This window comes from Oryctolagus cuniculus, chromosome 9 (assembly GCF_964237555.1).
Source record: "Oryctolagus cuniculus chromosome 9, mOryCun1.1, whole genome shotgun sequence".
NCBI lineage: Eukaryota > Metazoa > Chordata > Mammalia > Lagomorpha > Leporidae > Oryctolagus > Oryctolagus cuniculus.
The window spans coordinates 95,947,827-95,964,636 of NC_091440.1; the positions used below are offsets into that span (position 1 = coordinate 95,947,827).

Below are 16,810 nucleotides of genomic sequence, written 5' to 3' on the forward strand. Positions count from 1 at the left end.
GAAGCTTCTGACTCCTGGCTCCTGGCTCCTGGCTTTGGAGGGGCGCAGTTCTGGTTGTGTGGCCAATTGGGGAGTGAGCCATTGGATGGAAGACCTCTCTCTCTGTCTCTGTCTCTCTCTCTGCTTCTCCTCTCTCTGTGTAACTGACTTTCAAATAAATAAAAAAATCTTTAAAAAATTAATGTAATTAAGCACATGACATTAGCAATAGGAACAAGAAAAGCTGAGGAACAGAGAAACATAAAGATAACACTGTTTTTAAAAAAGACAGAAAATTAAGATGATGATATCATATGCATTGTAAAAATATTTGTTTTAACCTAGCAAATTTTAACAAGAGAAAAATAGCTCAGTGGTGACAAGGATGCAATACTGGCACATAATTATAAAAAAGAGGCTATAATATCACAATGATAAAGCAAAGATTTACTACATTATGAATAAAAATATCCTGCACCATTAACATAACATACATTAATATTGTAGCACACTTCCATTGTTGGTAAGTACTTTCTGTGGCCATTTGTGGGGGTTAGGGTCAGGGCTGTGGATATCTGTTATGTTCTTTCTGCATTATATGTTTTTAAATTTGGTAAATACATTTTATGTAGAGAAACAAGAAAAATTAAAATAGATTTCCCCCCACCCCTGCCAAATTCACTACATATGAAAACAATTGGTACGTTAGATTTTTTTTTCCTTGTCTGTGAAATCATTGCTGAGTAGTCATAGCTCATTGTTAAATGACTTAATTACTAAAAAGAGAGAGGAGGGCCAGGGCTGTGGCTCAGCAGGTAAAGTCGCTGCCTACAGTGCCGGTATCCCATATGGGTACCAGTTTGAGTCCTGGCTGCTCCACTTCCAATCCAGCTGTCCTCTATGGCCTGGGAAAGCAGTGGAAGATGGCCCAAGTCCTTGGGCTCCTGCACCCACGTGGGAGGGTGGGAAGAAGCTCCTGGCTTCAAATCGGCCTAGCTCTGGCCATTGTGCCCATTTGGGAGAGTGAACCAGTAGGGAAGACCTCCCTCTCTCTGCCTCTGCCTCACTGCAAGTCTGCCTTTCAGATAAACAAATAATCTTTAAAGGAGAGAGAGAGTGAGAGCGAAGGGGAGGGAGGGAGGGAGGGAAGAAGGGAAGGAAGGAAGGAAGGAAGGAAGGAAGGAAGGAAGGAAGGAAGGAAGGAAGGAAGGAAGGAAGGAAGGAATCCTGAAACAGGAGAGCTAGAAAGATAAACACTTAGTGGTAACTGGGAAGCCATAGGACCTTTCCGCCAGGAAAGGCAGCTGCATGTGGCATCCTGCAGCAGCTGGAGTGTGCTGGCACGTGGGGATCCTGCAGCCAGAGTCCCTGTCTGAGTGTCTCTTTCCTTTGCAGTTCAGTCATCTGGCCGTCTGGGGAAGCATGCTGACCTGGCTGGTGTTTTTCGGAGTCTACTCAACCATCTGGCCCACCATCCCCATTGCTCCCGACATGAAAGGGCAGGTTAGTGCTGCTGGCTGTCCTATAGGATACTGATGTGGTTCCAGGTGTGAGTTGAGCAGGCTTTGTGTGTCTTCTCACAACCATGATCCAGAGGAAAGGCTGGTGTCACCTGCTCCCATTAAAATTATTAGGAGATAATTGAAATTTTAACTGTTGTGCAAATTGTTAACACAGATCTTCCAACTCACCCAGCAGGTTCCCATTTCCATAATAAATTACGGGTTTGTTATAGACAGTATTGACACGAACAGTTTGGAGCTCCTGGAAAATTGTAGCTGTTTTAAGTCATTACTAATCCACCTGTGATTAAGTGTGTGACTCTACGCTGATGTGTGGGTAGCTGGTCACCTATAAAAGGCAAAGCTAACGGCTCTGTTAACCAGGTCATCTCATTAGAGTGTTTTTATGTTTTATTTTCTCGTGTACGGTCCGGGTCTGGTATTTGAAACTGAGCCATCAGCTGTGACAACCTGGATCATGGCGCCCCACTGTATCGCAGAGGAAGGAACTTGGCAATCCTGTAGTCTAGCCCTGCTCAGTTTGTAAATGAAGCCATGCAAGTCCAAGTCCTAGTCCTGAGGCCCACCCCACAGCCAACACTGCCCGTGGATCCCCGTGCTTTAGGTCCCTGAGTGCTGGGCCTGGCTGGCTGGGTGTGTTCCTCTTCCCGAAGTGAAAAGCTCTGGTGCACAGAGCCGGCCCTCCCACACCTAGTCCCTTCTTGTGGCTCCCTGAGGCTCCTTCAAGAAGCCCAGTGTCCGGGTCCTCTGCCCAGATCCAGGCTGGTGTGTGCACACCCGGGACCAACAGGCGACCATCTGCAAGGTTTCTGCACTGAGGAGGCTGGGTATTTGTGGATCACTCACATTAGCAAGCAGGACGACACTAGCACCAGGGAGCAGGGGACAGAGCCTGTGTGCGAAGCAGACTGTGGGTCAGAAGCTTCTGTTGGTGCCCTGCCCCAGGACACATACTGCAGGTACAGGCTCTGCGTGGCACCCCTGACTGACTTGGAAGAAACAAACAGAAACACCTGGGTCTACCCAAGTCCGGGTACATATTCAGCAGCTGTTTCCTGTGAGTAGCCCTGTGGTGGTGTCATTCCCCTTGCCGCCTGGTGAGTCATGGAATAGTACCTGCCCGGGTGTCCAGGACGGCCATGCATGCGGGTGCCGAGCAGGTCCAGCCTGTTCTGTGGGGCAGCTATGCGTGTCCTCGAATGCATCTTTGCTTTCTGTAAGGAAAGAGGACCCTTCCTTTCCAAATCTGTGTAGTAGAGGAAATTAACAGGGCATTGAGTTAACCCAGATGGTTGCTATTTAGCAAAAGGAGCATTTCCCAACAGAGATAACTTTGTGCAGCCAAAGAATTCAGTTCTGCCATCAATCAATATGGTTCATCCTTACAAAACAAACCAGGGAGAGGACCTCCGACCACAGCCGCAGGAGCGACGGCTGAAGTGTGGATGGTTAGAACACCTGCTGTGGAATCTCTGCATTCTGGGTCAGGGTGGGTCTGTCTGATTGCATTTGGGGAAGTTTATGGTGCGGAACGGGGGTCCATGGCTGGTGGCTGTGCACAGTTTTCTAAATTACAGGAGAGTGACAGCTGACAGGAGGGGGATTGGCAGACAGACCCTTTCCTGTGAAAGCCCCTCGAGTATCCTGCCAGAACTGCTCTGTGTACATTTGCTGTAGAGAATCGGGTTCCAAAGTGCATGAATTAGGCTGACTGCCGCCTGCTCCTGCAAGAGCTTGACTTTCAAACTGCAGAGGGACCAAACTTCTCATGCAGCTCCCAACATACTCACGCCACGATGAGGCATGCAAACGTGCTGTCCGACTGGTTCCAAGGTTGTGCAAAGGTTCACGCGCCAGACAATGACATTTCCAGCAGCCAAAGCCCATGTGCACACAGTGGTCCCAGAACACTGTCTGGTCTACTGACACCAAAGCCGTCTTGGTTTGTACAATGCATTCTGTGATGGTTGTGCAAGGATGACAGTGTGTGATAACCCAGCCCGCAGAAGGTGGCCCTGTCGCTGAGTGAGGCAAGTCTGTGTTTTCAGGTAGAACTTTGGTCAGCTGCCCCATCCGAGAACAAAGAAGTGATCCTGTTAAATCACAGTTCACCTTTGGATGCAACCTTTCATTGTTACTTATGCCATGTCATTTAGCCTGTCTGTTGGGGGGATGGTTTCCATGGGGCGAATGACAGCTTGACACAGAGCACAGCTGGGGACCCGAGGTGTCCATTAAGCACCGAGTGAGAGGATGCAGATGGTAACTGGCTCTCTGGGACTGTACCAAAAATGAACCTAGGCCACATCAACCCATTGGGTGATGGATGCTAAGGAGTGAGCCGTGCGCTGGGGAAAGACTTGTTTACCCAAGAATGTCTTTTTAAGACTGTTTCTGATGATTTTGGTAAACCACTTTTTGTAGCTCACTGAGCAGCAGGTTTTTACGAATGAACCCAGTTCTGCAAAGTCCTGGAATGAAGTGGGTGTCTAGTAGCAAACGGCATCCCCCACCACCACCACCAAGAGCCAGGGGTGGGTGGACTTGACTCAAAATGTCTGGGTGCTCATCACATCTTCAGCCCTCGAAAAGGTGCATTGTTTTGCCAGGGTTCCCTAAACTCATCTGATTCAATATTTCTTTGTCTGGTCCATTGTTGGAGTTTTTCTCACGGGGGCGATGCAAGTTTTCCCCGGAGGGCAGGGGAAGGCGAGCGAGGTAGAATCGGAGAGTTGTTCTCCCCTGTCAAAGCCGCTTTATCTGCCCGAAGACCCGGCGTGATCTGGAATGTGAGTTCCCACCAGACGCCGGCCAGGAAGTCCCAGTGGTAGTTTCTGAAATCAAAGAAGTCGCCGGCATACTTCCTGTCCTGGAAATAGGCAGCGTTTGTAGGATCTTAAGGGGGTACCCTGTTTTTGCAGCTTTCTAAGCCCTCGCTAGATCTGTTGTGAATTTAAAACTCAGGTTGTGTCGCTCTGGGTAGTGCCAAAGCCCTCAGCTACAGAAAACAGGCGGTGATGTTTTTCCATGGGGGTGGGGTGGGGACGTGTGTTTTTCTTTCCTCTGATAGCATCACCATGAGCAGCAGCTTCTCTGTAACCGGCGCCCCCAGCAAATGTGCAGAGGGGAAAAAGACAAAGTTCCCTTAGCTCTCAGCTCCCCCCAGTTGCTGCTTCGAATCGGATGAGGAAAACTTTACCTAAAACTTGATCAGGAAATGCATTTAGGTTTTCTTCCTGCCTTTCCAAAGCCTTTTGGCTCTTGCAGTATCTGAGGTGCGCCTTCCTACTTGACCTGCGCTCAGAAGTCAGGAGACCTGGGTTCACAGCCCAGCTCCAGCTCCGTAACCTTTGCCAAATCACTTAACCTCCGTTGATTTCCCCATCAGCCAAAGCAGAGCGAGATTGCCTGCCCTAATTACTGCAGGGGAGTGTGCTGAAGATACAATAAGATAAGCTGCAAGAAACCTAAACCACACATGCTCTTCTTGTTCCTGGAGGGATGAATGATTTTTGAACTTTTGTTAACAGAAATATTGCTATAATTTAAACTCCCAATGCTTTTGGCCAAAGAATTTTAATGTCTTAAATAAGGGTCTAAATAGGATATTTCTTAGAACGGGCCATTGAATACTGCATCTGAATCATCTGGGTTGCTGATTATAATGAGAAACCCCCAGCCCATGTCCCCCAAAGACCAGTGTGGTGGCACAGTGGGTTAAGCTGCTGCCTGTGACACCAAAATCCCACATCAGAGTCCGCGTTCAAGTCCCAGTTGCTCCACTTCTGATCCAGATCCCTGCTAATGCACCTTGGAAAGCAGTGGATGATGACCCAAATTCCTAGGTTCCTGCCATCCACATGGGAGACCCAGTTGGAATTCCTGGATCCTGGCTTTGGCCCAGACTAGCCTCAGCTGTTGCAGCCAATTAGGGAGTGAACCAGTGGATGGAAGATCTCTTCCTTTATCTCCCTTTCTCTCTGTGTCACTCCGCCTTTCAAATAAATAAACCTTAAAAAAGAGAGAGAGAGAGACCCCCCCCCAATAAGCACTCATATACACACACGGTCTTTTACACACTAACAGACTCTCTTACACACTCATACTGAATCAGCACCTCAGGGTGGGGCATCAGGCACTGAGCTTTAATAAGTCTCCAGGAAGTTCTTCTCTTCAAAGTTTGAGAACCACTTCTCTCAAATGCCCAAAATACGACTGCTTTACAATGTTTGCACTGGACTGGGTGTCACACGAGAAGGTGGTACGCCGAACGCATTCACAACCGGTGGGTCCTCCTGTGCAGTAGTTCCAGGCGCAAGTCATGGCCCGTGGTGCCAGTCAGCCCTGTGAGGCAGTTAGCTTTCTAAATAGGGAATTATTCCAAAAGACATTACATCGCTCGCCATGGAAAAACACTCCTCCCCGACGTTAGTGCTTTTCCTTTAAAGAACTTTTCATTGCTAGTAAAAGAAGGGAAAAAACCCTTTTACTTCAAAGCTTACAAACTGCTAACTCTGTCTGCCGTGCCAAGCTCTGGGCCTCAGCCGGTTTCTGGCACATGGCAGGCCTTTTTATACAGGAACAGGCGTACTCCCGGGTTTTAGAGACACACTCATGTATACACAATGCAAATCCCAGTGGGCTAGACGTAAACCAGGAGGAGCCTTGACTCCTGCCTCATCCTCCCTGCCTAACCATCTCCCCCGGGTCCTGCAGCCAGCAGTTGGAAAGGGTGATGATGGCTGTTCCCAGGCTGCATGTGCTCCAGGAGGCAGGTGCAGAGGTGAGAGTGACATCACGTTCGCAGCTCAGGTCTGCCTCCATGGTGTGAGGTGGGGGTGCTTGCCTCCGGCTTCCCTCGCCCTTCCCCAGGGATCCTGGTTGGTGTCCTCATGTGTACTACGACTTGCTCAAAAGGCCCAGTGCTTTAGGGAGTCGTTTTTTTTCCACCCTGCCCTCCAGGGGAGAGCTTACTCTGAGGAGACACAGGAAATATGTGCTGGGGCTGGGGGATCCTGGGGTGCAAGTGTATTTATCCCCCAGATGCCTCACAGAGATGACCTCCCTTTCTGAATGGTGTGGCTGCCGCTGTGACACTGTCTGATTTTCCTGAGTAGTAAACTCGGCCAAATGATTTGTGCCAGTCCAGTTTACATCTTGGCTTTCAGACATGCCAGGGTTGATTGGAATAGTAAGACAAGAAGGAACACGCCGTGTATCTGGATAACATCATCTGAATAAACAGCAAGATGAGCAAAATTAAGAGGGCACAGCCTACCTGTGCCTCCCATCCCAAAGACTCTCATCACCTGCATCCAGGTCTCTTCCTGGTGTGCATCTACCAGTCCCCACCTAAGGGAGTCACCAGAATTTTCTTTTTAAAGATTTATTTATTTATTTGAAAGGCAGAGTTACAGAGAGGGGGAGAGAGAGAGAGAGAGAGAAAGAGAGATTGGTCTTCCGTCTGCTGGTTCACTCCCCAGATGGCCGCGGTGGCTGGAGCTGTGCCAGTCTAAAACAAGGAGCGAGGAGCTTCCTCTGGGTCTCCTACATGGGTCCAGGGACCCAAGGACTTGGGCCATCTTCTACTGCTTTCCCAGGCCACAGCAGAGAGCTGGATCGGAAGTGGAGCAGCTGGAACTTGAACTGGCGTCCATATGGGATGCCAGAACTGCAGGTGGTGGCTTTACCTGCTACGCCACAGCACCAGGCCCCACCAGAACTTTTCAAGAAAATAAAACTAGCAAAATAACTCTTCATTGATGGTAGAAAGGGAAGTCAAAAGGCTGCGCTTGCTAAGCGCTCCAGGTGGGGCCTCACAGGCCTATGGATGTTTGTGCCCCAAAGTCTGAAAATTCAGGCATCTGTCCAACAAGCATTTGGTCGGAAAAGGACTTTTGCAGTTGTCACATGGAATGCCACGTGGCTTGTTGTTTTTTTTTTTCCTGGTGAACAAACAAGGAAGAAAATATAAAGATACTTTAAAAAGTTTGTGGAAATGGAATTAAAGGAGAGGAGCTCATTTCCTAGTATGCATGTTTCGTGTATACACAGATTTCAAAGTCTTTTTTGCATGAAAAGAAAACTTGATGGTGCCGAAGCCGCCGTTGGGGTGCAGTGGGTTACTGCCTGTGACACCAGCATCCCCTGTCGGAACACATGTTTGAGTGCCAGCTGCTCTGCTCCACTCCCTGCTAATGCACCCGGGAAAGCAGAGGTGGCCCAAGTACTTGGACACTGCCACACACGTGAAAGACCCGAACAGGGTTCTGGGCTCCCCACCCTGGCCATTGTGGCTATTTGGGGAATGAACCAGCAGATGGAAAATCTTTTTCTCTCTGTGTCTCTTCCTCTCTTTCTGTCACTCTGCCTTTCAAATGAATAATAAAAATCTTAACAAAAATAACAAAACTTACCCTTTAATTCCACCTCTCACAGCCTTTTTGAAGTGGTCTCATGTATGTTTAAAACATGGAAGCTCCTTGAAGTGGTTTCACATTATTCTGACTTCTCTTCTGCATGGCCTGCAGGAGCAGCAGAGCCCTTGTGACTTAAGGGACCCGATTCAGACTTTTTCCCCCTTGTGCGCAGATCCTGACCATGGAAGTGGGGTTGGAATGAAAGTAACTCGATGCCCAAGACATTTACAAGTGCATCCTTGTGTTCCTCTTGGGCCTCAGTTTCACCAGGTATAAGAAGCATATAATATCCATCTTTGCATTTCATGGTGGAAACTGAAGAAAGGAAGGTACATAAAACCAGTAGGTACTCTTTGCTGAACAATCACCATGAGTCAGACACACATTCATATCAATGTTCTGTCCACATGCAGTTATGCAGAGTGAGGTATAAGCATCAGCATATTCAGTAATCTGCAATCGTATGAGGAAACTGGGCTTAGAGGGAAGGGACGGCCCCCTTGGTCAGGCAGGAAGCGGAGTTCCAGGCTCCCCTCAAGTCTGTAAGTCTCCACACTGTGTTGCTATGGAAAGCAGCCATGGCGACGATGAAGCAGGCGTCTGATAAATGTCAACCATGTAATCGCCATAAAAGTTTGCTCTTCTTTTATGTGAAGCAATATACCCTGCCATGTGATAGAGGCTTTTTTTTTAAGATTTATCTATTTATTTGAAAGTCAGAGTTAACACAGAGAGAGAAGGAGAGGCAGAGAGAGAGAGGGGCCTTCCATCCGCTGGTTCACTCCCCAATTGGCTGCAACAGCTGGAGCTGCACCCATCCAAAGCCAGGAGCCAGGCACCTCTTCCGGGTCTTTCCATATGGGTGCTGGGGCCCAAGGACTTGGGCCATCTTCTACTACTTTCCCAGGCCATAGCAGAGAGCTGGGTCTTGAACCGGTGCTCATATGGGATGCTGGCACTGAAGGCAGTGGCTTTACGCACTATGCCATAGCACCAGCCCTGTGATAGTTTTTAAAAATGTAACTGTTGACTTGGAAGGCATCAGTAGTAGATGGTATGTGGGCAACAATCTTCCATGAACCCCTGGCGTCTCTGCACTAAAGTAGGCATCAAGCCACAATAGTTTATAGGTACATTTGGAAAGCCCTGAGCTGCTAATTCCCTGGTCTCTTCCCCACCTCCTTCCCATCCCACGTTCTCTCCAGTCTGGCTGATTGTTGTATTTTGCCCTCTTCTTCCCAGGATGCTGTGTTCATTAGAGGCCAGGAGACTTTGATTGTGAGCTTTTATCTCTCTCTTCTGTTAGATGTTTTTTTGTGGTGTTGGCATTTGCCGTTCATTCTGATGGTAATTTTTTAAATATCTGTCAGCAAATTAAAGTGCATATTACATGCTGATTTTGTTTGTTTGTAATATTTATGCTCAGTGGCCACAGAGTATGTCTGATGTGGCTTTGAACTTTTCCTTTCTTCCCACATGTGGAAGTGTGTGTTTTTGCCACTCTTGCTGAGATTCTATGCACGGCTTATTTCTCCAGCATCTGCATGGGAGGTGGCCTGGTCTGACTACTAGATACCATCAACACGGGTCCCTACCCCGAGGCAGCAGGGGTCTTTAGATTTGTTCTGTTCAAAAGGTAGAGACCTGTGTGAGTGAGACCTCCATATAAAGAAAAACTGATGGGGTGGGGTGGGGGTGTGTGAGTGGCACCGTGGCATAGACATAGATGGTAAAGCTGCTGCTTGGGACGCCAGCATCCCATATGGACGCTGCTCAATTTTGAATCCAAATCCCTACTAATGCTCCTAGGAAAGCATCAGATGGCCCAAGTGCTTGGGCCCCTGCCCCCACCTTGGAGATCTGGATGAAGCACCTGGCTCCTGGCTTCTGTCTGGTTCAGCCCTAGCCGTTGTGGCCATTTTAGGAGTGAACCAGCACTTGGAAGATCTCGGTCTCTCCCTCTTTCTCTCTGCAACTCTGCCTTTAAAATATGTAAACATATCTTTAAAGCAAAGAAAAAAACTGGTGGAGTAGGTTAGGCTGGAGAAGAGAGAAGATGGAAGCATTGCAGGTTACAGGCTTGCACCAAGATGTGTAGATAATGCTGCAAAGCAGGGCCAATAAAGCAGAGATTTACAAAGGCTGTGACTTTCAGTTACTGCCCTTGCCAGTGGCCACTGAGAAAACCGGATGCTTTCTGAACCTGGATTAACTGCTGTTCTTAAATCACTGGCATTCCTTTGACTGAAGACAGTGTGTGCACTTTGATCCACAGCATTTTCAACAATGATTGCGACCTGATTTTGATAAGGGAGGAAGTTCAAAGAAGGGCATGTGTAAATATGCAAATCCTGGGGCTGGTGTTGTGTTACAGCAGGTTAAGCCACACACTTTCGATGCCAGTGTCCTGTATCAGAGCTGGGATTAGAGTCTTGGCTGCTCCTCTTCTGATTCAGCTTCCTGCTCATGCACCTACGAAGGCAATAAATGATGGCCCAAGTGCTTGGGCCCCTACCATCCATGAGGGAGATGCAGGTGGAGTTCCAGGCTCCTGGTTTCAGTCTGGCCCATCCCAGCTGTTGTGGCCATTTGAAGAGTGAACTAGTGGATGGAAGATCTGTCTCCTCTCTCTCTCTCTCTCTCTGTTGCTCTTTCAAATAAATAAATAAATAAATGGGTTTTAATGTGCAGATCTTTCTGAGCCTGCTTTGGAGGTAAGCCCCAACCACACTGCCCAGCAGCAGCACAGACGCCCCTTGCCTGCAGAGAGGAGTGACGTCAGGCCATCCTCTGCTCATCCGATACCCATGTCCGCTCTCATCACAGCCGCTAAACCCTTCTCCTCTTTGCAAGCTTGCATTCAGATCATTCAGATGTTGCTGGTTCTACCCCTGCTCCACCTCTTGTGGTCTGGATCTGCATACCAGCCCCCATCAACCAACCCTTGCATCTCATCGATCACAGTGATTGACTCAGGAGTGGACATGGCGTCCCTTGCTGGGCCTATTGGAAATAATTCAAGAACTTTTTATAGGGGAGGGAGCTCTTTTGTTATTCAAGCCTGATGTCAGAATGGAGCTGCTGGGAGCCACTGCTGGGAGAGTGCCTGGCTGAGGATGAAGTGAGCACAGAGAAAAGCCCAACAGTGCTGGCAGCATCAGGTTCATCCCTGGATTCAACTCTTACAGCGAGAGCCATCTCAGAACTGTTAGATACCCAGAAACCAGTACAGTCCCACTTTTGCATTAGACAATTCAGGTTGGGTTTCTGTTATTTCTGAAAAGCATCCTACTTAATGGAAAAATTAATAACTCACGTTATAGACATAAAAGGTAAAATTGTCTGGCTCTGGTTAAGATGGAGAGAATTCTCCCATCGCTTCTGGAAAATTGGCATTCATATGATGTAGCAGAAAAGCAGCTGGCTAACTTTTCTCCAAGTTACTGTGTTGGAGTATGGAGAGACTTCAGCTACTTTCTGTGGTCTTCGTTGTATCCCTCCCTTGGCTCCCATACCTAAAAAGCAGACAGACTTAGGTAGAAGTTAATTGTTTCAACTACAGATGGAAGCAAATAGTGATGGAAGCTCATCTCTTTGTTTTGGCAGCCAGTGATTCAAATTGGCTTAGTGCCAAACCATCCTGAGTGGTGCTGTCCAGAAGGTGCTTCCAAAAGTTCATGGAAAAAAATGTGTATTATTTTAAAAATGCATCAATTTCAAACATTTTTACATCAAAATAAACATCTTTCTATTCCATTTGTACACGAGCTTTTTGAATTACTCTAATATAATAGGAGACGTGTATAATTTTAACAGTGTTCCTCTATTTAAAAAGGAAAAAGAAATAGGTGAAATTAGTCGTATTAACACACCCTGTTTGGAAACAACTCCAAAACAATATCACTTCAAGAGTAATCAACGTAAAAAGAAGTTGATAATGAGCTGTCTTGCGTTTTTCTTTTTTGTGCTGAGTCTCTGAAATCCAGAGTGTGTATTACTGTCATAGCACATCTCAGGTCGGACTCTGCATATTTCAGTTGCTCAGTAGCCACATCTGGCCAGTGGCTACTGAATTGGAAAGCATAGCTGTTGACCAATAGAGTTCTGGGAATGTCAACTCATTTCCCCAAAACTAAATGTACTGCAAGCAAATTCAAGAGGTGGGAAAACCACTTTGGATGAAGCTGGGAAGCTGGAGAAGCCTGGTGCTCCTGCATGGACCATCAGGGTGTGCACTGCCTGACTTCTGTTTCAGGCACTGGCAGTGGAAAGGGTTTTGGCTCACACACAAGACTTTCCCTCAAAGTAAAATCTGGGAACAGCTGAGCTGTTAATCTATGAGCTTATTAATTGCTTTAAGCAGAGTTTATAAACCAAGATTTATAAAGTGTGGATCTGACTTCAAATATTTTATCCTAAATATTGGATGAGATCCTAACCATTTTCTCACAAATAATAGAAGGAAGCAGTCAGGACCTAGGACTTGGGTCACATTTATGTCTTACTGCAACCAGCTGAAGAGTAAGAATCTAAGCCACTGAAAATAGGTACAGTTTACTCTTTCCAAATGATCAGCTTAGCCCATATGTGGCCATTTCCTGTTTTTAATGTTTATTTATTTATTTTTATCTACTTGAATGGCAGAGTGAGACGAGAGCAAGAGCGAGAGTGATAGAGAGAAAGAGAAAGTGAGATCTTAGACCCATTAGTTCACTTTCCAAATGCCTGCAACAGCCAGGGCTGGATCAAGCCACAGCCAGGAGCTATGAACTCCCATCTACATACACCACATCGGTGGCAGGAGCCCAAGCAATTGAACCATCACCTGCTGCCTCCTAGGCTGCATTAGCAGGAAGCTGGATTAGAAGTGGAACAACTGGGGCATGAACTAGCACTCCAGTCTGGTATGCAGATGTCTCAAGTGGTAGCTTAGCCTGCTATGACATCCATGCCCATAAGTGACCACTTCTAAGCAGGATTATTATTTAATTCCTAAGATTATGTGAAGCCCTCATTCTTTTGTCTGTCTGGAAGTTCAGACCTCCCTACCCCATTAGGACAAGTCTAAGCCCTATGTCTCTTTTTTCCCTTCCTAAATATATCTCCCTCCATCCAGATGTGGTTCTATCTAGTTAGTTTATGCTGTGACATTTCTTACCTGGACTCTTGCAGTGTCCCCATAAAGAAATTGGATGTTTCTTAGCATCCAGTAGGGATCCAATCCTCTGCTGTAGCCAGAGTGGTCTTTCAAAAACACAGATCAGATATTACTGTTCTCTGGCTTCCTTTTGCCCTCAGGATAAAGTTTGATGTCATTTACCTGTTCTGGTGTGAATATTTGGAAGTGGACTAGGGTGGGATCTGCATGAAACTAGTGATTGATGATGCATTACTGAATCTGGCATTTTTCTTTTTGTAACATTATTTATTCATTCATTCATTCATTCAAAAAGGCAGAGTGACAGAGGGAGAGACAGAGAGAAATAGCTTCCCTCTACTGGTTCACTCCCCAAATGTGTGCAACAGTCATGACTGGGCCAAGCCAGAGTCAGGAGTCAGGAACTCCATCCTGGTCTCCTACATGTGTAGCAGAGACCCAAGCACCCAGGTTATTTTCTTCTGTATTCCAGGGCACATTAGCAAAAAGATGGATCGCAAGTAAAGCAACCACTTGAACTTGCCCTCAGATTCGGGATGTGGGTGTTGCAAATAGTGTCTTAACTTGCTGCACCACAGAGTCAGCCCCTAGCATGTTTCTTTCTTTTTTTTTTATTTTTTGACAGGCAGAGTGGACAGTGAGAGAGAGAGACAGAGAGAAAGGTCTTCCTTTGCCGTTGGTTAACCCTCCAATGGCCACTGCGGCCGGCGCACTGTGGCCGGTGCACCGCGCTGATCTGATGGCAGGAGCCAGGTGCTTCTCCTGGTCTCCCATGGGGTGCAGGGCCCAAGCACCTGGGCCATCCTCCACTGCACTCCCGGGCCACAGCAGAGAGCTGGCCTGGAAGAGGGGCAACCGGGACAGAATCCGGAGCCCTGACTGGGACTAGAACCCCGTGTGCCGGCGCCGCAAGGCAGAGGATTAGCCTATTGAGCCGCGGTGCCGGCTTTAGCATGTTTCTTAAGAGAAGTGTGCTAAAGAAGCCAGTGGGATGAACCATACATTTTTGCTACTCAAAGAATGATGGAACATCTTCAGCTAAAGAATTATAACCAAATTGCTTTAGCTTCATGAGCAATACCTGTGGAGTAGTTTTCAAGATACTGGTATTTGGAAAAAACCAAGAGTCACCTTTCCTTCCTTCATGGGAAATGTTTGCTTTACAGTTGATGTTAAAGAAAAGGTAAAAATATAATCAAGATGTGCTTTTGAATAGCTAATTCCATGAGATACTAAGTTCATCATTATCATTATTAGAGGTTTTATGATGTAATAAAACTAAGGAAGGTAGCAGGTCCCAGACAGCACTAATAGAAGCTTCCATACCCCAAGGCAACACATCGTTGGGAAGCATTTTTATGATGATATTCAGGGAATTGGAATTTTAAAATTAATGAATGTAAGCCTGTAGTTGGAGAGGTTTTTGGCAAAGAAAATGTTGGGCATGGAGTTTACTTAGCAGCTAGCCTGTGATGACTTCATGGAAAAAATAGAAAACTTGGGGAGATTGTTCATTAGTAGGTCAGGTGTGGAGGCGACAGGGGTGCAGGTGTGATCCAAGATTACAGAATGCCTTGGAAGACACTTAAAGGGATGGGGAGACTCTGGCCCTGAGAGCTGAGTTAGAGCGAAGGATTTAGTGTCAAAATGAGAGAAGAAAATGTTTAAAGTTTGAAAAGTCTGTCCCCAACCCAGCAGCTTAAATCAAGGAAATAAAAGTAATAATAAAAGTAGTAATGATGTGGTTGTGTGTCCAGCAAAACCAGTAGAAGCGGGAGTGGGGGAAAGGGAAGAGGAGGAGGCTCAACTGTCAGCATGGAGGAGAGGCCTGGGAATGTGATGGGGAAGGCTGCTGTGGAGAGCGTGACGCCCGGGCAGAGAAGCCGTGGTGTCTCACTGCAGGAAGTGACAGGTGCAAGGCGCTTTCCCAGGTGCTGTTGGGGAAAGAGTGCGATTGACTGAAAAAGGTCCTGGGACAGAGTTAAGTTAGAGTTCTGCCTTTTGATGATTAATGGGGGAAAAGGAGTTCTTAGAAATGAAAGGAAGTCGATGGAGTATGAGTGTTATTTTGTGCTGTCTTTCTTACTGCTAAATACTTTAATAAGAATAGAAAAAAAAAACCTTCGTCTGGCTGCAAAAAAATGAAAATTCGCAAACAATTCTTTCCACTGTTCAAAGGAAATTAAATATCGCACTGGGGTATTCTAATAGTTTTCTATTACATAAACTCATTGATTCTAAATGAGATTTAAAAATTTAAGATGAGCATGATTTTGGAAAATAGCACATTATTGCTAGACTATTTTGTTTTGAACAGGAAATATAAAATCGAGAAGCAGCTTCAGGTAATTAACAAAATTGTCTGCTTGGGGATTTGTTCATTAGAAAAATGAATCCTTTCTCACTTTTCCAGTGTTTTTAGTGCTTCAAACTTAGTGGAGTAACCTCAGTGAAGCAGTATTTTTGTATGGTGTAGGAAGTCAGTTTGATTTGAGCCTCTTATGGAGTTCTTCCAATATTGGTCATCTTGCTGACCAGATACCACTTTTTCCCCAAAATCACTTTTTTTTCTCCCTAGAAAACCAATCACTCTTCATTTCTCAGTGTCTTTTATGTAACTCCCAGAATTGGGAATTGTCTTTCTATAAAAGTTGTGATTTGGCTCCTAGTGGGTTACAGAGCCCATCTGTTTGTCTTCTAACTTCTTGTAGGGTGAAATGAACTTCCCAACCTTTAAATGAAGTAGTGGACTCCTGACTAATCAAGCATTGTACTTGAAGCTGTGCCGTGGGCAAATTCTGGAAACTGACTTCCGGTTTCGAGGAGAGCTGACCACATGCACTCATCGGGTGTGCATTTGCCTTCTTTAAAATTAGTTCTCTCTTGTCCTTCCTTTGACGCCTCCTGTCCTTTCCACAGCCTGCTGCTCCTTCTGATTCTAGCTCCCACACTGGTAGAGCAGGTGCCTTTCTAAGCATCTGTGTGCGTGGCTTCAGTTTCAATTTCAGTTGATCAAACCCATTTTGCCAACAGACCCCTCCCTAGCTGTTTACTACCCAAATCACTATCACTGTGAATTGTAAAGATATTTTCTAAGTCCCTCCAAAACCCTCCAGACATGGCTTGGAAACTGGCTGGCTTCATTAAGAACTCATGAAGGATGTCGCTCACTATGTTCAATTGCTGATGGAGGGAAAATGCTCCTTTCCTAGCTACTGGCTAACAGAGCCTGTATTGTAAACAGAAAGAACACCTCAAAGACCTGAAATGCATAGATCAACCTGGGCATGGCCCAAGAACATAACCAAAATGCTAAATTGATTGCAAACAAAGGTTAACAGTTTAAACACTCACTCCCACTCAGTGCTGGGGAAAAAATGGGATTTCAGGGGTGCCTTCTAGATGGGACACACCTTGTGCTAAAGACAATCCAGGAAATGTTTAAGGAAAGAAGTAGGAGGAAGTGGTGGGCTAGAATACGATCCCCCCCCCCTCCAGTCGTCACCAATCAGTCCCTTCAGACCTGCTGGCTCCTTGTGAGTTTTTGTATAACATATCAACCTTGATGACTGAGATTATGATCTAGTGACCATAGGGCAAATCTGATTAATTTTGACTAATTCCATGCCATCCACAAGCATGGCCCCTCAGGACCTCTGAATTCAAACCCTGAAGCACAGCTCCTGATTCCTCTCACCCTAAAGCTCTCCACTCATGTCCCCTCTCTGCTC

General features: G+C 46.4%; 1 protein-coding gene across 12 annotated transcripts in view; it reads left to right on the top strand.

The window, feature by feature from the left end:
* The window catches only part of ATP8A2 (ATPase phospholipid transporting 8A2), a 729,626-nt gene that overhangs the window by 571,867 nt on the left and 140,949 nt on the right, over window positions 1–16,810 (top strand). For 11 of the 12 annotated variants that reach the window (XM_070049167.1, XM_051850719.2, XM_008259895.4 and 8 more), the window contains one exon: window positions 1,375–1,482. In XM_070049167.1, coding sequence (XP_069905268.1) covers window positions 1,375–1,482 — 108 coding nt within the window. Of the gene's footprint in view, window positions 1–1,374; window positions 1,483–16,810 lie in introns of those variants that run through there. The other variant, XR_011378928.1, reaches the window with a different exon arrangement.